The sequence below is a fragment of the Chiroxiphia lanceolata genome, chromosome 6, assembly GCF_009829145.1.
Source record: "Chiroxiphia lanceolata isolate bChiLan1 chromosome 6, bChiLan1.pri, whole genome shotgun sequence".
In the NCBI taxonomy this organism is placed as follows: domain Eukaryota; kingdom Metazoa; phylum Chordata; class Aves; order Passeriformes; family Pipridae; genus Chiroxiphia; species Chiroxiphia lanceolata.
This window is the reverse complement of record NC_045642.1, coordinates 3,122,425-3,144,100: the sequence shown is the minus strand read 5'-3', so window position 1 is coordinate 3,144,100 and position 21,676 is coordinate 3,122,425. Positions and strand designations below refer to the sequence as shown.

The 21,676-nt window shown below is 39.3% G+C and overlaps 1 protein-coding gene across 3 annotated transcripts in view; it reads left to right on the top strand.

Moving 5' to 3' along the window:
• Positions 1-21,676, top strand: part of ANO5 (anoctamin 5) — a 54,874-nt gene that overhangs the window by 12,505 nt on the left and 20,693 nt on the right. Inside the window, exons 2-7 of one of the 3 annotated variants that reach the window (XM_032691213.1) lie at positions 14-84; positions 6,621-6,668; positions 12,106-12,150; positions 13,227-13,340; positions 20,145-20,213; positions 21,186-21,470. In XM_032691213.1, coding sequence (XP_032547104.1) covers positions 14-84; positions 6,621-6,668; positions 12,106-12,150; positions 13,227-13,340; positions 20,145-20,213; positions 21,186-21,470 — 632 coding nt within the window. The remainder of the gene's footprint in view (positions 1-13; positions 85-6,620; positions 6,669-12,105; positions 12,151-13,226; positions 13,341-20,144; positions 20,214-21,185; positions 21,471-21,676) is intronic. The other 2 variants (XM_032691210.1, XM_032691212.1) reach the window with 2 other exon arrangements.

Below are 21,676 nucleotides of genomic sequence, written 5' to 3'. Positions count from 1 at the left end.
CAATGTTCCTTAGGGGAAGAATGCAATGGACCCTTAAGTGAAACCATTTCAACTGCAGGATCAGAAATCCCAAGCAGCTCTGAGGTAAGGTACAGTGTGGATGGTGTTAGCTAATGTACTGCTGGTAGGAAGAAAGAAGAGTGGTTGCTGTGAATTGCACAATAAATTTTAAAACTAATATTTCTTTTAGATTGTCTTCTACCTCCTTTTCATCCATGTAAACATTTCCTTCCTGTGTTGTTTTGAAAGAGCAAAACTGTAGATGTAACACTGATCCTCACTGAGTCTTGTAAGAGACTTAACAATGTCAGTGCTACAAAACAGTAGGGGTAGAAAACAGTATGAACTTAATGGTATTTCCAGTATTAGTCTTGAAATTAGAATCACACAATCATTAAGTGTTTGGACAATTGGAAAAACATGTTTCTGCACAAAGCAAACGCTTTGTTTTAAGCTGGGTATTCCCTTGCTGGCCTGCTGGGGAGGTGGAGGCACATGAGTGTTCTTCTGCTCTAGGAATGTTGTGACAGCGCTGCAAGACTCACGAGAAAGCAAATGACGGTTTGAGTTACTAAAATACCTCTTCCTTGCAACAGGTGCAATATGAGAAGCATCATCAGCTATTTGTCTTTTCACAGCACTTCATTGCTTAATATGTGCAGTACACAGTGTCGTGTGGTAGCAGTGTGTGGTTAGTATTCAGTTAAGAAAAAAAAAGAATATTGAAAATACACGTTCTTGAAATTGGTATTTTATTTTCATTCCTGTAGTCTGATTTCTTTATTGTTGGTATAGGCTTAGAGGAAGATAGGAAGAGTTTTAGATAGGAAAAGAAGCAACTGTTCTGTCGAAGTAGAGTCTTACACTGGCAATGAGCACTCATCAGAAGTGATGTCTGTTGAGTGTTGAAAAACTGCAGCTACTCTGCTGAACTTCTTAAAAGTAAAACATGTCCTCACCTACCTCTGAGGGTCAGTTCTGGAGATGATCACATGAAGACTGAACTCAGAAGAGCTTCCTAAATTACACAGTTCTTTATCTTCCTAGAGCATGCAACCATATCATCCAAATGTTTTCATAAATGTACCAGTTCCATCTTAAAACTTGTTCGTATGTTCACCCTGCCACTTTCTGAATCTGTTATAGGAGTTGTAATCATCTTTTTCACCAGGAAAATTTTCAGTGAACAGCTCTGTCAAATAGTTCAGTGAGCAATGGGCAGACATGATCTCCAATTATAGTGTATGAGTCATCATACCATGATAAGCTGATTCTGAGTTACTTGTGAGTCTCTGAGTGGATGGAGATGACCTATTTCACCAAAGCTTGAAAGAATTCACTTCATGCCTTAAGATATATGAAAAGACAGGGAACATGGGAGAAGGGGTGCAATGCATATGTCATACATGTAGAGACATGGGATTTGAACCTTTTTTGAAGGGTGGAAGATTCATTATGGGATGAGAAAGGACACTCTGATCTTCAGCACACTCTTGTCTGGGAAAAATATATCTGGTTATCCTCTCAAAAATCTCTCCTTGATAACTTTATGCAGCCTTGTTGCTTGTTTCTTCTTGTGTTTCCTTACATAAGTATTTTTCCTCTTAATTTCTTCTTAAATATTTCAAAATATTTTTATATTAGCAATATCAGTCTGAGTTGACTTGATAACTTGTGTTTTTTGTTTTGTTGTTTTCCTTGCTCCCTCTGAGAGGACTTGTTGGCTTTAGATAGTTTGTTTCTGCAGATCAGCTGGTCATCTGATATTTGCTTACATTAAAATTACTACTTTTCTGTGCTTTGCCTTATCTTACACTGTGTCCCCTAATACATTGTCATTTATCTGATTTTTGCTTTCTGTGCATTAGCCAGACATAAAGCTAGAGAGTTATTCTTAATCTTCGTGCCCAGTTTCACACTTTTATCACTCATGACAGGCTTAGTTCTTGATTAATAATGTCCTAGATATTCAGGTTAGGTCTGTACTTAGTTTTTTTATGAATTCATTCCAGTAGTAAGATAGCCCCTAATATTTATGGGATTTTTTTCATAAAATGTTAATCTTTTGTCTTCATGTGTTGTCACAACTTCAGGTGTCTTCTGTATAAACGGGAAGAATTTCTTTTCCCTCAGTTCTTTGCTAGGCTGCCTTTGACATCCTTGATACATTCCTGTAGGAATTGAGCAGGGTCTTCTATCCCAGCATGAAAGACAAGCTGTGGTTTCTCCTCTTTTCACCGAGCCCTTCTGAGCTGGGGTCAATATGTTTTGCTCTTGTTTTGACAAGTAGCACATTTCTCTGTTTAATGATTTTACTCCTGTGGTAGGTTAGTAATTTTCTTGTCACTTAACAATGTTTCTGCAGTTGCAAAATATGAACATTTGGAAGTCTTAAACCAATTTAAGTCAAGTAATTTTGAAACAGGAATGGAATTAATTAAAACATTGGAAAGAGTTAAATGAACTTACGTGCAGGTCACTACTTCATTAGGCTCGGGCTGTCTTTTAGAAGAGAAAAAACATAACGTACAGTAGCAATATGTTTCTGCTCAGCAGAAATTCTGTGCAGAGAAATTCTGTTCAGAGAAAAGCTGAGGCCTTACCATTGATAAGAGGAGGGAAAAAATAAATCTAGATTTAATATGGAGAGTGGGAAACAGTACCTATCCATAATTCAGTGATTGTTTCTTTCTTTCTTTTGTAATCTGTAAAGGAATATGTGATTTGGACATAAGGAGTGATGCAAGTAAAACAAAGACAAAGGTGAAAAACAGTCTGTAGTGAAGCCTGCCAACATATATACAAAAGTTGGATGAAGTCCAGGACTCAAAGAACATTTGAGTCTCCAATCTGTGGTGCGTTTGGTCCTTTGTGATTTTGCCTATTTCACCCTGGGTTTTTTCTTTTTTTTTTTTTTTTTTTTTTTAATCTTCAGCCTCTGTATTTTTCTTATTATTTAATCTCCCACAAGAACAAAAAAAAAATCACTTGGAGTTCTGCAGCTTTTCATATTCCAACCCTTATAGAGTAAATCATCTCTAGATGTCATGCAGGGAAGCGAGGAGACGTTTTCAGCAAACAGGAGATGGGAGAAGGGGAAAAAAATAAGATATGCTGGGGATACTTTCAGATAAGTGCTGCAATGGGAACTGCTTCCAATTATGTCCTTGTTAAATCAGTAATACACAGACAGCTGCTTCTGTTAGGGATGGGCAACTGTCCTGAGTGAATCTCTACATAGAATCTACCTGAATCAGTCTTTATGGAGTTTCTGTTCCAAGAAATACATAAATGCCTCTGAAAGTCCTTTCAAGCAAATTGGAAAAAGGAATGCAATGAAACCTGAGAATTCATTTTTCCTCTGTGCTTTGTGCAGAGAGAGCACTAGAAAAGTATGTTGTGGTGAGTCTGTTCAGGGGTTGTAATTAGTTGTTCAAGTTACAAAGTAAATGAGGATGAAACCCACTGACAAAATAGAGTTCCTGTACTTAGGAGGAAAGAAGGTTACTCAATTAATTCAAGATTGGAAGAAAGGTTAAAAATTTGAATTTGTATGAAATTTCCTAATAGTAAAAGTTCAGGCCATTCAGAAAGGATAAATGTAAAATTAGTACAGATTTTGTCCAAAATTGAATCCCTGGTTTTTAGTATATCAACATCTGTAAGATGTGTATACAGAGGACTATTTGTCCTCTGCTGTTCCAATTAAGAAGTACAAGGTATTTTAAAATGTTTACTTGGTATACATGTGCACCCCTTGGTATGCAGGTGACTGCACTACTCTGAGGAAGGCTGCAGGATTGTGCCCTAATCTAGCTCTGAGGAGTTAAAAATTACTTTTGCATGGTTATACATGAAGTTTTCACTTTTCTGTTAGTTTCACACCGGTGAAATGCTCAGTAACTCATTGTTAATCGGGATTTTCCATAATGTAACTTGATCATGAGAAAATCTGAGAACAAGCTGTTTTTATTTAAACCAGGTAAGCAGAAGTAAATTGACAGAACTCCATCAAATTTATTAAAGCAATGCATTTTACCAAAATTAGGGGTATGACACATAGATTATTATTTTTTTCAGAGCAGCAGGTGCTGCAGGTGTTCCAAATTAATTGTTTGGGTTTTTTTTCCTGAAGAAACACCATCATAATATACATTACTTTTCATGCTTGTTAATTTTTCAATTCAGACAAGGTGGATTTTCAAGTAGAGGGAAAAATATAATACAATTATCAATATTGTGAAGGCAGACCAAATTGGATCCAAAGTCTAAATGGAAGCACGAAAATACTTCTTCCAGGTCTAACAAAAACACAATCTGAGGGCTATTTTGGGGAGAGCCAGAGTGCATTAAACGCTTATGAGAGTGGATTCCAGAGTAAGAAGGACCAACCCACCACTGCTGCCAACCTTCTTGGTTTTCCTCTCAACAGAGTTGGACTGTTTGAGTTGGATCCTGTTTTGGGGGTCATGTGTTACCAAGATTGGACCCCCTTTGTGCTGTACATAGATTTTGGCATACAATGAAAAAGTGATGCATTTCTACAAGAGTACTTAAAATGTGCAGGAGAGGGTTGGAGCACCAGTTTTACGGTAGTTAACCCCAATGACTGAGCTAATTAATTGCTAATTAATTGCAGACAGTTGTCCTGAGAGCAGGGTAGGTTCCCTAGATTAACAGGAAATCATTTCTCAGAATGCAGAGGAATGTACAAAGGCCTCTGCCAGCTGTGCATCTTCACCTCACAGCTGAGTGTTTCACTAAATGTATTAAAATTCTGTCTCTGGGCAGTGAGCACCAGTGGGTGGCTAAAACCTGGATTTAAATCCAGCCATGGAGGAGTGTGTGGGATGGAGAGGCTGGATGAAAGCAGATGGAAGAATCCCAGCATGGATGGGGGGGACTGTGTGCAGTGGAGAGATCAGGAGCTGTGGGGCAGCATTGAAAGGAAGGCTGTGCTTTCATGGAGGTTCAGTTTGTACAGTACTTTACATGGCAGGTACTTGCAGTGTATAACTGGAGAAAAACTCTCTGCTTAATTGTCTCAGCCCTTCGTCCTCTACTAATAGAGCAGGTTTTTCCTGTAGCATCAGTGACATGAGGATTAGACTTCTAAACCCAGGTCAGACTATCTCACAGGAAGAGCATAGTGCAGCTATTTATATTTGCACTGGTTCTCATGTGGATTCCTTGCCAAAATCCAGATCGATCTTTCTGTGTTTATTTGACTGCGTTCTGAAAAGGACATTTTTCTCTTACTTAGATAAGCAAATACCCAGAGATAGCATCATAAAAAGAATGTAAAGATGTGTTTATGTATTACTTGATGTGTCAATAGGACAAAACCAGCACATTTGGTTTACAAAATTACAGGAATGAAATTCAGTGGTTTCTCTCAAGAAAAATGGTAATAAAAGTGAAAAATATTGTTTTCTAATTTAAAAAATAATAAACAGTACTTTATGAAAATTGGTTTTAGGGTAATAAACCTTTTGAAATATTACAATTCTAAAGCAATAAATGATGGTCCAATAACGAAATGCTGTTAGTATTCTGCTTCTATTGAAAGTTAATTGAATTCCACAGAGAACTGTTATATTTTCATAATGCCCTTGCGCTGTTTGGTTGCACTGTTTAAACCTGTCTGCGGTTTGTGTACAGAAGCAAAACAAAAGTGTGATGTTATTGACTCTCAGAATTAGATATTGCAGAACAGCTGAGGTATTGCAAACCATTTTTCTTTCCAATGGCAAAGTCTGATCTCAAAATCCATCGCTGCTGCAATCCCACAGTGGGGCCAGGACCCCAGATGGCTGATGGTTATGTTTGTAGGATGGCTGTGCTCTGCAGAGCTCTCTGTTCTTGGTGTTCCTGTCACACCTCTGTGGAGTCTGGCCCGAGGATGTTGCAGCAGCCCCCAGGCCCATGTACAGAAAAATAGCACCAGATCTTGTACAGTTAAAATCAGGGCAGGGCATCACTGGCTGTGGATCAGAACTGGAAGCTGGGATGCCCTCACTAGTCTCATTAAGAATAACAACTGCAATTACTGGTACCCATTTACCTTGTCTACACTGGGAGATTGAGGACTTTTTTCCTTGCATTTGTTTTTGTTCAGTGCACATTGTATAATTTCAGTTTGTATTTCAAGAAATAGCCATTTAAGGGGCATCACGTTGTTCCGAATGCAAGCACAGCTGTCTATGCTATGTACACTTTCTCTCTTTGGTATCAAAATAAATAAGAGTACTGTTAAAAGTTGTCCTTCATCAGCTTGTAAATGGTAATCCGTGCCAACTTGTTTAGACTTTATTTTTTTCCAAGGGAAATGCTGAGGAATACTGTATAGCTCTTACCAAAAATGGTAATTGCTAATACTTAAAATTAATAGAGGCCATATAAAAGTTGGTGGTGTAGGCTAGAGACCAAGCTTGCCTGAGGAAGTGGAGATTGCTTTAAACTTTGACTATCTAGACTGAAAATCCATCTATTGCTTAGAAGAACTTTTATCAACTTAAGCCAGAAACGTCGCTGTTTCTTCTGAATTAGCCTTTTATTTTTAAAGCATCCTTTGCATCATCGCTAACAACATTATGTTTTTCCCGTGATGCCACTGGCAGGGCCTAAGCAGCACTGAGACTACTTTACTCATCCCTGAACATCAAGTGGTAAGCAGTAAGCAATATTCATGCTTCCTTGCATGAATTTGTGTGGCGTCTTCTATTACAGTATGCCAAAACATCCCTCACCAGAAAATTTTCCAGTTTCAAGGATGCCATCCTTCCAAGAAAGAATCTTTTCTAGCTTATAAATTATGAATGTGGTGTTTGCATTTATTCCTGGTGATGATTTAAAAAAAATTCAAGCAAATCAAAAAGATAATAGACAAAATTGGAAAGTTAAGATTGGTGGAGAAAACTGGAAAGTTTGCTTTTTTTATCATTGTTTTGGTTTGATGGGCTATAGGGTATATTCTGACTCTGGTGTTATTAACAAATGTGGGATCCCTTGTTACCATGATAGCCTGAGGGCTGTGTGAGTCAGCATGATACTTTAAAAAGTTTTAAAGAGCAAGAAACAAACACTGAGGTCATTTGAAACGCGTTGCCTCTTTTTTTTTTTCATTGTAGCAAATAATAAGGAAAGGCTCAAAGTAGCCACTTACTGAAATTCACAGAAAAGATAACTGTACAAATTCTCAAATATATCAGAAAACTTAAAATAATAATTATTGTTTTATGGAGAAAAAGTACAAAAATTCACTTAAGATAACTGAAGAAGTACATGCTGAGGTGTATTAAAACTGTCTGCTCGCTTACATTGGGCTCTGGTGTCTTCCATTAACACCTATGCTCTCTTAGCATACTTTTTATTTTTCTTTGTTCTGTTCTTGTTTATCCAGAGAGGCTTTTTATGTGCGTTTAAATTTCAGTGCAAATATCTTGATGTCTTAAACGGCTTTGAAGTGCATGTTTTCAAGCTTTCAGATTTTAATGTGGTTCAGAAATGAAACACAAGTGAGAGTGAAAAAAGCAGCTTGCAAGAAATACATGGGATTTTGTGTTTCTTTGGATGGGAAAGATTATGTTTTTTTATGCAACCTTGTAACCTGCATGAAGTCTAACTGGAAACTGGGATGTGTGAAGAGTGTTGTTAATACACTTGTTTAAAATGAGTAACTCTTCAGTTGCACGGATTCCTCCAAGGAAGAACAATGAAGAGAACTTCATGGAAAGGGGCTCTCTGGTAAAATGGGAACTGAGTTTATGGTGCATAAACCAGAAATTTGTCTTTTTGATTTTCATGAGAGTGCCTGTATATTTGTGTATGTTCTGGAAATGCATTCACAGGAACTTTTTGCTTTTGGAAATAAGTTTATATTATTTATATATGTGTGTTTATAAAATTATGTTTAAACTTATATCTATATATATTTATATATACCTATAAATATATATTTATATTTATGAAGTTGTATTCAGCATAGCAGCACTTAGATCCGCATGTTTTTCCTGTAGCTGTGTGTTTAATTCAGTGAACAGGAGGAGTATATAAATATTCCATGCAAACTGGGGATCTGAGTGAAGGTGTTAACTTTGTTTTTAAGCCATTGAATGTTTGCTACCCCTTCAGTTATGGAAGCTTCTCTTGTATTTTGATTCAGCTTTTAAACACTTATGTTTTTGTCCATTTCTGTATTCTGAAAGTTTTTCTGCAGTGGAAATTTATAAATTACCTGATTACTTTTTAATGCAGTTCTTTTGGTTTTTTTACCCTGTCCATTTTAGATCTAACATGCCTATGTATGCAGTCAATAAAATAAATATTTGGTTTGTAGACTATCTTGTAAGCAAGCAGATGTTACAAACCAATTTCGTTTTGTAATTTCAGGCAGGTTTTTTGCCTGGAAATATAGGACTATGACAGTATAACTCTTTGATGTGCTGATGGGGATCATACAAACAACCATTCCATGTTATTAATGTAACCTCATAGCCAGAGGTGCTTCCCTGTGCTGTAACTCTAATGAAGCTAATGAGTTCCTCCACCCTAGATTAGTGTTGGTTACTGCTTTGTTACTGAAAGTGCTGCTCTAAACCACCTTCTCACGAAAAAGGTGCAAGATGCAAAAAGCAGAAGGGGAACAGTGCTGAGATCTGGACTTGCACTCCCATGTCCGTGGGGTTGGACTCTTGGGAAACCTTGAAGTCCAGGGCATTGAATTTAGGATGGGTGTTTCTGAATGTAGGCCCCTAAGGAACTTGCACTCTTCTGACTGAATAACAATCTGAAAAGTATTGCTTTAGGAGAAGTTCCCCTGTCTTTGAAGCATGGGCATGGAGAGGGCTGGGATATTTAGCAGTAGGGTGTATTTGAAGGAAGCTCCATGCCTATAAGGAGTGAGCTGTGCTAAGTGACCTGTAAGGACATAAAATTCCTGGTAGGTGGATGACCAGAAACACAAATCCCTCAGAGTCCTGTAAAAACATATGGGATTAAATCATTCAGGTATAACCTGCAAAACATATTTGCTTTTTGGATACTGTGATTTCCTTAAACCACTGAGGGGGAGCTACCCATACTGCCCAAGGCTGTTGGGCCACGGAGACATTTACCGCAGTCCCCGTCCCTCAGCTTCAAACCAAAGTCATTTCTCTGAAGCACTTTCTGTGCCAGTGTTAGTGGTTGGTGCCACTTCCAGCAGCTGGGTTTCCCTCTCCAGCACACCGTGTCTGACTGTTTGCCTTGGCCCTGCAGAAGTGTCTCTGAGGCCCCTGTGGAGCGAGGCAGCCAAGGGCTCCTCAGCGAGTGTTCAACAGTGCTGGAGAGTCTGGGTGGTTCTGGGTGGAGTGTGGGGCCACCAGCCAGCATTTACACACTGTACCCAAACCAGTCTGGGCAGAGAGGGCCATGGGCTCTTACAGCCTTACTTCATCTTGAGCTGTGCTTGTTTCCGTACTGACAACTTGGTCTGTCCTGTCTCCTGTCCTGTTTGAGTCAGGGTTTCCTACTGCAGGGCTTCAGATCGTGTCCGAGGTGAGGATTGCAAGTGTAGGTACTTGGAAGGTTGGCTGGTTGGACATGGTCCAATACCCCAACCTCTGCTGGGTGTCTAGACGGAAGTTACCGAATATGGGGTAATTGGAAATATTAATATAATTCTGTATGAATCCTGTAAGTTTGCATTTCTGTAGCCATGTGAAAATTTCTCTCTTCACGATAGATCATTACAGCATTCAATTAGCACACCTGTCTGCAAGTTGTGAGGTCACTTAGTTCTTAGAGAGATAATTAGACTATTGAGACTGGAAAGTTACTACAGGAGGGCAGTATTTGAACAGGTGGTTTTTGTAAACTTGCTTTGCAGCTGATGGATTTATTCAACTTTTTGAAAGTGTTGGTAAATGCTGAATGTTTGCAGTAACACCGTTTCATAGACTCCTGCAATGAACTTGAATTGGAAGTGACCCCTGGGGGTCTCCTTGGCCAGCCTCCTACCCAAGGCAAGGCTGGCTTCAAACAGGTCGTGCAGTCCTGGCCTAGCTTGATCAGGCTGTGTGGTCTTTGGGGATGGAGATTATGCAGTCCCTCTGGGTAACCTTTTGTACCCATTCCCACTCAACCACACCCTCACATCCAGTAGAAATTTCCCTTGTTGTGACTTGTGGCTGTTACTTCTGGAGTTTTCACCATATGGCTTGGGGCTCCATCTCTTCTGTAATTCCTCACGGGGTGTAATTTAATTATTCAAAAGCTTCAGCTTGCTTTCTGTGCTGTGTTAGGAAGTTTTAATTTGGTACTTGTATTGCAGAAGGAACACATTACAGAGCATCTACTGTGATGAGGTGTAGCTTCATTTAATAACTGCAGGTTGTCCAGGATAATTAATTTGAATACAGTTCTGGAAAGAGCTGCTACTAATCCGTAATGTTTAGTGATTCACTGATAGGACCAATGCAAATTACAAACGTTTTATATATTTTAAACCTGTAGGTGCACATATATGCACAAACCTGCATAAGTGTGCAAGACTATCTTGTTCTCCTTGTGAAATCCAAATGCAGCAAAACGGAAAGGAATAATTTATGTGTTTAATAAGCAGGCCTGTCACTATCCATGATAAATAATCGTATGTAGGGAAGGAGAGGGAAGTGATAAGTATTCCCCTTCTCAAAGCAGATCCAGCAATGACTACTGCATCTTCTTAAATTGATAGTCAGGCCTTTAATGACTGAGGGTTCTGACGCATCTTAAAAAATGAGCGAACGTTGATGGCACTAAAGATAAAATATTACTTCAATTGTATTGAATAATCTAATTATAACTATGCAACCCAGACAATTTGGGATACTCCTTTGGCAGGAGCATTTTTTGAAGTAAATATTATGTATTGATTTATTTCTTCTTTGTGTATGTGATTCTGTGGCTTACACAGTGTAAGCCAGTGGTTGGGATGGCCTTTTTTAGGGCAATTCCCCAGCACTGTAAGTTGTTAGAATGCACTTTGGGCTTCACTTACTGTAAGGCTGGATAATTACATTACTGTTGATTCTCTACAGATGTGAGTGTGGTTCTGTGCACTATGTTTACTTGTGTAAATCAACATCTAAACTGTTGCAGTTTGCATGTAGTCACAGTTATATTTACAAAGAAGAACCCAAACCTGTAAGTTCAAAATAGGATAGAAAAATGCATTTTATTTTCATCTATTGGATTCCATGGTTTTTGTGAGCCTCTTAATCATGCAAGATTATGTACTGCATTTGGAAGCAAAAGTATTTTCTGAGGTAGCTGATTTCAGTCATACAAAGTGGTCTACTTTAATTAATCTGCTGTAAATATTTCTCAAGAAGAAAAACCACAGAAAACCCTCACAAAATTGCTGAAGAGGGAAGGCAAAGAAGGGTTGGCAGAATTTTCAGGAAATAATTTCTTTTACCTTTTGCCACACAGTGTTTTGTAGCTCCCCAAAGGCTAGGATAGGGAACACAGGAATTCTCTGTAGTGCGTGGATGCTTCAGGTAGGCTGCTGTCTGGTTCCAGCAGTTACCAGTGTGTCTAACGGAGATGCATAAAGTTGTGCAACACTGTGGAACTATAGGAGTTTTCAATTATTTGTATTTCATTTCAACCTACTTGAAGATAAACATGTGTCCTGGACTGTGTGGATATTATTGCTTGTAATTTTGTCAGCTCTGGAATTACATGGTTGCCATTTGTCTTTTTGTGTCCCAGTGGGTCCAGCCTAACACGAGTGTAACAGAAATGTGTGCTTGTTGTATTACCCTTGCACTACACTCAGACCCACTTTCTTAATGTTCTTTTTTAAATCTGCTTAAGTATCCGAATGATGGCAACTAGGAGTCATTCTTTTAAAACATATACTTGCTGTCAGAATGGATTCCAGCACAGCTTCGCCTTTAATAGAAAAGACATGATAGTTATATTATTTGTGAGTGCTTGTTCTGATATTTGGGCGCTTTTCCCAGCTTTGAGGGACACAGATTTCTTGCTCACTGTAGTTGGGGTGTATGTGCTCCAGGCAGGTGGTTTGGACCTTGGAGGGAAGCAGTGGGCCTGCTAACTACTTGTTGGTTATTCCAGCAGAGTGGAAGGAGATACAATCTGTTCCTGAAGCGACGTCTCAGGGTAAACCAGTGATGAATGGTATTGCAAGTGGCTTGGATGGCTGCAGTAATAACATGCTTCACTGTGTGATGCCTTTTGTTAACTGTGAAAAAGGTTCACAGTTATAAATAAATATCCTGTGCTTTCTCAGGGAACTTTTTCACATGTATCCTTGCATGGTGTGAGACTGAGATAACAGAGACATAGCCCTCTGAATTATTCTGTTTTGTTCCTACTCTAATAAAATGAAAACCCAATTCAGCCCCATAAAAATACACTTTTGTTGATGGGTGTGGTTTAAAAACACCAGCCTTCATTAGCAGAGAGGCCAGACTTCCTCTCTGGAATTCCTCAGCGTTTAGCTTCTGGAGAGCACTTTGCTGTATGTCTTGTACACAATTTGGTAAAGCTGAATATTGATATGTTAACAAATAATATTACCTAATATTGCAAATAATATTACCTAATATGAGTTAACTTCCTTAGGAGAGTGGGGTTATAGTCTTTTATTTGCCTAACATTAATTACTGTGGCCTAATCGATGAAAAAGGTAAATGTTGTTACTATGACACTCTGGCCTGCTGATAAATTAAAATATGACCTTTAATAGATCAATTGGAATACTAATTACCCTGTTGCATTGATACCTTTTATTAGATGTATTTTTTTTTCCCCATGAAAGTAAATACTCAGTTTTGAAATGTCATTCCTGTGTTGTTTGTGTGCCATTTTTATATGTAGTCATTGCTGGGACATATGTCTCTGTGGTGGTTGATTTAGTGAATCTTGTTATGTAGAGGAAAATGCATGGAATTTACATTTTGCCACCTGCTTCAAGTATTCACAAGTATTGCTACACTAACATGTATTTATTCTTCCTGCACCAGTTATTTACATGTAGTGCTTGTGGACATATGCAGTTAATTTTGAAATTATTTTAACTGGATATAGCCCTGTTAAATCTTGCCCAAGTATATCTTCAACTATGAAGAAACTGAAGAGTTGTGACAATGTGAGGAAACTTCTTTGTCTTCTGTTATATTTTAGAGAAACAGCAATACTTGTTTTTTTTATTCATATTCCTTTATCTTCTACAGATTGATAAAAGACATGAAAGCAAAGATTCTATTTTCTTCAGGGATGGTGTCAGGAGAATCGATTTTGTTCTCTCTTATGTGGATGATTTTAATAAGGAATTGGAAAAAAAGTTGGTAAGTTTGTCTTTTTGAAATCCTCTTAATTTTTATCTCCGATAACCTGAATATCAGTTACTAATTCTTTCAGATCACTACACTCAACTGGAATAGGACTTAGCTAAAAATTTTATAGCTATGTGAAAATCCATTCCATGTACAGAAATTTCTGTGTAATTTACTGTTGTGTGTCAGGACTCAATTTTATTAGGTTTTTGGGACTGTGTTTGAATTGATCACTCTCCGTTGCTTAGGCTGGGCAATATATAATATAGTTGAGCAAAGTAACCCAGATTATTTTGCTTCTTCATTGACAGTCTAGCTGAGACTTTGGAGAAATATCTGTAAATAGTTTTGTCTGCAAATACTTTTAAATGCAGGAGGTTTCTTCTAAATAAGCAAAGCATCATTCAAACAAGATTTAGCAATAACTATTTTTTTTCCATTCATTGACTGCAGTTAGAGCAGAAATAGATTCTTAGATCCAAGAATCAATGAAATTTTCCTTTAATACCTTTGAGACTCTTTTTGTAATATATTCTCTGAGTAGCACAAACACAGCATGTCCTCTTTGAGCTTTTCCCTGTGTTTGACTTACTCTCTATATATGTGTATTCATTGTTCCATTGTTCTAGAAGAATATTTAAAGTGGCTTTGATAAGAGTCCTCTTATGTAACAGAGCACAAAGTACAAGCTTTTTCTAAAATGCCAGTGACTATCCCTGAACTTCCCAGCATTCAGTTGCCTGAATGACACCTATTTGTTCCATGCTCACACTGACACTTGTGGCCTAACTTGGCTAAACATGTAAATTCAAGCTATATAAAAAAATCTATACTATGAGATGCAGTCAAGACAAACAACAAACTTCACATAAAGCCAATATTTAAAAAAAAGAGGGATTTTAAGGTTTTTTTTTCCTCTGTGTTTCCTGCCTTCTTTCTGAGTCAGGAGAGGTTACGTTTACAAACTGGTCTCTCCAATATATAACTCCAAAGTTTATTCATGATTTAAAAAAATTGAAAAGAGAGAGACGCCAAAAAAACTTCATTCTCATGCAATCATATTATTCTGAAAGATAAGGGTATCTGAAAAAAACTAATTATACCAATGCTTATGACAAAATCATGATCAAAACTAAAGGTCTGTGAAGTAAAGGACAGTTATCATCTATATCTTTTCATATTTCTTTCATAATTAAAATTCCTAACTTCCTTTGAACAAAAACTGCAAGATTGAGCTGTTAAAAAAATGGCCTATTGCTTTCATTCCTTTATGAAGGAAATACTGTTTTCATTAAGGATTTATGCTGCCTGAACTTGCATCCAGATATGATCCAGTGTAGAGCACAGCCCCTCATCTTACTCATTACCTTAAAAAGCCCGGGAATTTCTGTCATCGTCTCTGTTTGATGCTTTTCCCGGGTGAAGCACCCCTCAGTCAGTTCTGCTCAGCTAGCCACATTCCAGAGATTTTCTTAGGAGACCAGAGTTATTTTATAGCTATGGTACCATAAGTTTATTATATACAGGCATAAAAAACTTTTTCAAACTCAAACCCTCTGTTAGTCTGTAATCCTAGCTGCATTCCTTCTTCTCCTATAAAGCAAAATGCATTTAAAAAAGGAGGAAGAGGAGACCACTCAGTGTAGAGAGAAAAAAGATATCCATGCAGAATTTGTCAAAGCAGCTCTTAAAATATACTTTTCCATTAGTCATACTCAAATTATTTAAGATGAGGAAAGAAATTGAGACTATTTAGGTAATGTTTCAAGTGGGAAGGAAACTAAGCCAGATGGTCAGTCCCTTGTTCGTATTGTGTGCAGCAGTTTCCTCCTCATTGCTTTATGGATCATTAGGGGGTAGCAGGAATCTTTGCCAGACCAGAGGCCACGAACATGGGTGTCATTATTGACTGAAGGATCCATGTGAGGAGGAGCCCAAGAGTTTGTAGCTAATGCTGTGTTTCCTCTCTGAGGTAAAAATGCACTTGCTAGGAAGAAACATCTCTGTCTTGCAAAAGGCCAAAACATCCATATTAAGTTTTGTGAGGTTTAATTCTTGTGTATGTCTGTTAATTGGAAAAGAGTTTGTGGCCCCATGGAGGAAGGGGTTTGGTCATTGGCCCTGTAGATTAGCTCTGCAGTCGCTGGACAAACAGGCATGGAGATATCAATGTTTTTACACAGTTCCTGGTGAATCTGCATTTGCCCTATATTTGTGTTCAGCATAGACCTTTATGCAATTAGTATGCCTGTAAATTGGTGCAGACTTCTTAGCATACAATTACTGTTGTCTCTGTGGGAGCAAGATTGGTGCACTGCAGCCTCTGGAATTTGTCTGACATACACTGTACTTGATATTGTACAGTCATCACAGAAATGTGAATTTCTGTTACTGTGGCACAATGATACAGCAAAATGGAACAGCTAAGAATAGGAATGTTCATACAAAGAGAATAACAGTTGTGACAAAGGGTTTTGTTTCCTTGTCTCAAGGAAACAGCTTTATTCTGCATTTCTAAGAGTGGGATGAATAACTTCATTGTGTATTTCAACATAGCCCTAATACAGATGTAAGAGGTGGTCTGTTCATCTTCTCCCTTAGTTTCCTGCATTAACTTCTTTGATGTTCCCAGACACATTCCAGCTTCAACGCTGGTTTGAACTTGCCTTCTAAATCCAAACCACAAACTCCTCTAAACAAAAATTAGGATAACATTTTTGTGAGACAATACTTTTATATTTTTCCTTAAACTCTCCAGCACATAAGTGGAAATATTTTACTCACATATGAGATGTATGTGACCATCAAAAAAATAAATAGAATTTATAAAATATCTAACAAATTTTTAGTAACAAGGACATGATCTTTATTGTTCCTAAGTATATTTCTTCACAAGAACTCCAAAGCATTAGGGCTCAGGGATCTCTGTGCAAAGTAACTTGCTCCTGTGTTGGCTGGAAGCAAAGTGCCCCTGTCCCCAGTGGTGCACAGAGATACAGAAAGACATTTATCAAACCCTTTTCCGGTTTTCATTGTCTCAAACAGAAACTTCTGCTTTCTTGGAGGCACCACATAGCCCAGAGTTAGGGAGCCAGGGGCAGCAAGTATCAGATTCTTGTTGCTGGTGCTGTCAGCCCTGTTAGGCTGCTGGCTGTGAGAAGCTGCATGTCCAGCTCTGCAGGCACAGCTGAAAGCTGGGCTCCATCCAAGCTGGGCACTTCTCCCTGCTGCTTTACAGCAGCTTGGCTGGTACTTGCAGAAGGAATCATAGAATATCCTGAGGATCATCAAGTCCAATGAGTCAGCAGTGCCCTGGCAGCCAGGAGGACCAGCTGTGTCCTGGGGTTTGTCAGACAAAGCATTGCCAGCCGGGCGAGGGAGGGGATTGTCCCACTCTGCTCTGCACTGGGGTGGCCTCACCTGGAGTATTGTGTGCAGTTTTGGGCACCACAATATAAAAAAGACATGAAGCTATTAGAGAGTGTCCTAAGGAGGCCACAAGGATGAAGAGCCTGGAGGGAAAGACGTATGAGGAGCGGCTGAGGGCACTTGTTCCGTTCAGCCTGGAGAAGAGGAGACTGAGAGGAGACCTCATTGCAGTCTACAGCTTGCTCATGAGGGAAGAGGAGGGGCAGATACTGATCTGATCTCTTCACTCTTGTGACCTGTGATAGGGCTCGAGGAAATGGCATGAAGCTGAGTCGGGGAGGTTTAGGTTGGGTATTGGGAACTAAAGGTTTTTCACCCCGAGGGTGATTGGGCACTGGAGTTCAGGAGAACCACAGAATCATTAAATATGCTGAGTTGGAAAGGACCTATCAGGATCAAAGTCCAACTTCTGGCCCTGCACAGGGCCATAATCCCACCATGTGTCTGAGAGCATTGTCCAAATGCTGCTTGAACTTTTACTTCCTAATACCCAACCTAAACCTCCCCTGAAACAGCTTCATGCCATTCCCTTGAGTCGTGTCACTGGTCAGCAGAGAGGGTTTGCCCTCACTTTGGAGGACACACAGAACACCCTCCCAGCCATGTGGGCAGTCCCTGCAGGCTGCAGGAGGCCCAGTTATCCGTGCTGTTGGCCTCCTGCTCTCATGGCTCTGGGTGGATGAGATGACAAGAGGCCTTTCCTAAACAGGCTCCATCTCATCTGAAACTTTCTCCCGAGGGAGCTGTGTGGGCAGCCCGACCAGGATCAGACTGATCCCATACTGTGTTCTCTAGGATACAGCTAAGAGCAGGGTTCTTGTGCACTTTACTAGTAGCATGTAAATGTTTCCCAAGGCCATGTTTACTTCCCAATATCCTACTGACTGCAGTTAGAATAAGCCCAAGAATCCTGATACATAAAAGACTTTGGTGAACTTCGTGCTCCCTGCTTAAAGGAAGAGGAAAAGCAAGGAAGAGGAGTTTGATTAAGGAGTATTATGTTGTAAACTTAAAATTACTTTAATCTCCTGATCTTTGACTGTTGTGACAGACAGTACCACCACAAACAGGTTTATAGTAGTTGTCTCTCTTCCGCTGATCATGCAGTGTTACATCTGCATTGGGCTTTTTAGTACTGCTGAACTTTGGATCAGGGTGGTTCCTTACAGCCTAGCATGTGTTAGATGATAAAGTTAGTCTGTGCTTATCCCCTACCATATGAGATATCCACAGCAGTGTTTGGAGAGGTCAATGCTCTACTGACCTCTCTCCTACCTAGGCCACACTGGTCTCAGAAAATGTGGTTTCAGTGCTTTACAAATGCTTGGGAGAGGCTTAAGAACTATACTTAAGATGTGAGCAAGGGCATTAGCCTACTCTGGCTGGTCTTCACTAATGGGATGACTTACAGAGCTTCCCACTGTGCCTGCAGAGTGGCATCTCTAGCGGAATCAGAAATATATCCACCAGGTACAGCTTTTTAGGTTTGGGGCAGGAAGCTTAAAATTCTAACAAGTACACATTAAAAACAACCAGCACTGGTCCAAGGGTATATTGGTTTTGTTTTTTTTTGTTTTTGCAATAGCAGCAGACTGATTTCCTTTTAAAAATGGTTGTTTCCAGTGACTGGAAAGTTCAGTACCTTGCATGGGTTTCAGAGGAGGGGGCTTATGGGAGGAGAGCAAAGTGCTAAAAAGAGCATAATTTCTATTAGACCACTGTAGTTTGTCACACTAAGTGTATAGTAAGGAAAAATAAGAAAGATAAGTAAGGGGCCAGACCCTTTGGCACTGTCTGTTTCTGAGCTACACAGCTGGAGAGGAGCTGGCTGGTGTCTGGTGGCAGAGGAGCCTCTGAACTGACTCACTTGGCTCTCCTCCAGCGTTTGCTGGGGAAAGAACACACACCACTATGCTTTGTTTGGAGAAAATGTAATCCAGACTAGCACATAGCTTTGGATACTAGGCTTAGATGTCAGATTTTCTATAACACTTCAACATACACTCCTAAATCACCTTTTAGTTGTATTGTTCTCTATTTGATTATCGGGTCAGCAGACCAGAGCTCTCTGTTGTTTATACAGGTGCATACAGGAAGTTTAGTGGGATTGATTATTCAAAAATAGTGCATGGAATTGCATTTGCCCCCAGCATGTGCTGGAATTGAGGAGTTAGCATATTTGTAACTCCTATAGTCAAGTGTCTAATTTAATATCTAATAATATTTGTCAGAATCAGATGGGACAAGTAAAAAGGCTGCTAACACAAGAAAATACATCAATACATCTTAAGGTACATTTGAGGGCTGTGAAAGCTATTCTTCAGTCTGTATTCATTTGTCTGAGTAGTTTATGCAAACTGAAATGCAAAAAGGACAGACTGCTGCTCACAGACATGCAGGGAAAGGAAATTAGCTGACAACCGTGGTGTTTTGCATTTTTAAATATGTTTGAAAAATGTCATTTAAGACCTTTCGATAGAAAAAACATCAGGCAGCATTGCAGGTTTTAGCCAAAAATAAATTTGTGGTCTAGCTTGTGCATTTTAAAGAGCTAGGTCTCAATATTTGCCTTACTTTATGGTTATTCTGACAGTTCTTCTGCCAATTTTATATAATTGAAAGGAAATGAATGCAATCTCCCAATAGGAGCAAAAATTACACAGAGAAGGAGGGGAAGAAAATGTTCTTCCCTTGAGGCACCACCTAGGAATTACTTGGCAGAATAAAGAGTTCCAGAAGAATCTCGAGCTCAGAGAGGTCATGCAGCCACCGCTCACTGCCACAGGCAGGTTTGTTTAACTCTGCCGAAGTCCACACTGACTTTATGCAAGCTAAGCACATGGAAGATCACACGTGGTGATTTGTTGGTCTTATCTAGTTGTACAGTGATGTTTGTGAAGTACTGTTTGAATTGTCTGTAATCAGTACTTGAACATCTCTATCAGGCATAATTGTAAAACAGGTAAATAGGACTGTGAGCAATCGGTCTTCCATGTGCTTCCAGGATTTTTCCTTCCATCTAGTTTTGATTGACATCCTCTTAGCAATGAACAGTTACACACCCCACATACCAGCCTCCTGAAGAGTCAGAAGTGCTCAAAACACAAGACATCAATTCCTTCTCTGATTAACCAGAACGTGCCTTTTCCTACCCAGTAGGTTTCCTGTTGCAGTTCCCGATGTGTTGCCATCACAAAGCTGGCCTGCACTCGGAAGTGGCCTGGTATGCATCAGCTGGTTTTTGTCTGATTGCTTTGAGAAGGTCACATAGCATTAAGGGGTTGTCATCAGGGCAGCTGAGAGAAGTTGAAACTCAGTGAGTCATCAGTAAGGGATCAGTTAGTTGCTAACTTCATCACTTACTAAAGTGTGTTTGTTTCTCTCTAGGAAAGAAGAAAGGAATTTGAGAGCAATCTGCAAAAGGCAGGTTTGGAACTAGAAACAGAAGACAAGAAGGTAAAAAAAAAAAAAAAAAAAAGGAAAAATTAGGATGAGAGAAGTAGACTTGCAAATTAATAAACCACTTTGTTTCTTTGGGAAAAATTATCAATTATGCTTGTGGATTTCAGTGGAGTGTGACTTACTTAGGTGAAACAAGATTAATATGTTTGAGTCCTTTTTCTAGATACATTCATAAGAATTGCGGAAGCAGAATAATTGTGATTCAAGAGGAAGTGATGGCTTTTGATTTCATAACAAAAAGAAAGTGGTTCCAAAATAGCTGTGATTTGGTTTAAATCCACTTAAATGGGAAGTATGCTCACAGCTACATTTAATCCTGCCTAACGATGAGTAATAAGTTTGGAAGGTCGGTGAATGGCTTGGTTATGCCCAGTGGATGTTGTAATTATGAGGAAAGGGTGAAACAACTTGAGGATGTTTGATTAGTGTTACTGTTTGGTTTAACAACTGGAGAACATGGGATTTGGACTGCAGTCAGTGTACCAGAGGCTGGGTGGGGTAAAGTAACTCTTGATGAAGTTCAGACTTTGTAACATCCATAGATGGAGCATTCATTGAGCAATATGTCAAAAGTACATTCTGATTGCCATTTTCTGCTGTGTATGCAGAGGAACACTGAAAGTACACTGTTGGGTGAGGCCTATGATAAGAATATTCCTTGTGTTTCCAGTGCATTCAGTGTAATGACAGTTTTCAGGCCTCAGTGTATGAGATTAATACAGTTTGAAAAACCTTTGTGAGCTTTTAGTAGTGCCAAGATTGTTTTTATGAATGGACAACCACTCAGATAAGCTTTTCAATTAAAAATATATATATACAAAAAGTTCCTCCCTTTTTTTTTTTTTAAACCTTTCAGAAATATGTAAAAGTCAATAAATTGTGTATAAAAACTATTCCCATAAATCTTGCAATAAAGCACAGTTTGGTCTGACATCTGATTTAACTGGTTTAACTTTCCCGGGGCAGGAATCTGAAGATGGCAAGATCTTTTTTGTGAAGATCCACGCGCCGTGGGAGGTTCTGGTCACGTACGCAGAGGTGCTGAACATCAAAGTTCCCATCAAGGAAAATGACATTCCCTCCATGGTGGAGAACCCCCTGGATTGCATGCTTTCCCCATTCAGGCTGCCCGAGAAGGTGATGCACCCTGAGCCGGATTATTTCACGGCCCCGTTCAGCAAGGACAAGCAGGAGCTGTACCTCATAAACGACGAGAGCACTTTCTTCTCCCCGTCCGTGAGGAACAGAATAGTACGTGCATCAGTTTGGCTGCTTGCATTTACATGCAGTTTTACACAACCCCATCAGAATATTCCTGCAAGGAAGGAGGGAGTATAGAAACTCTGGTGTAGGTGGTAGATACAGGGAAGCCTGGGTGCCTGTGTGTCTTTCTTAGAAATCTGGTGTGATACTTGTTGGAACGGATCTTCTGAGTGTCTGTAAGGCAGTTGTGCCCT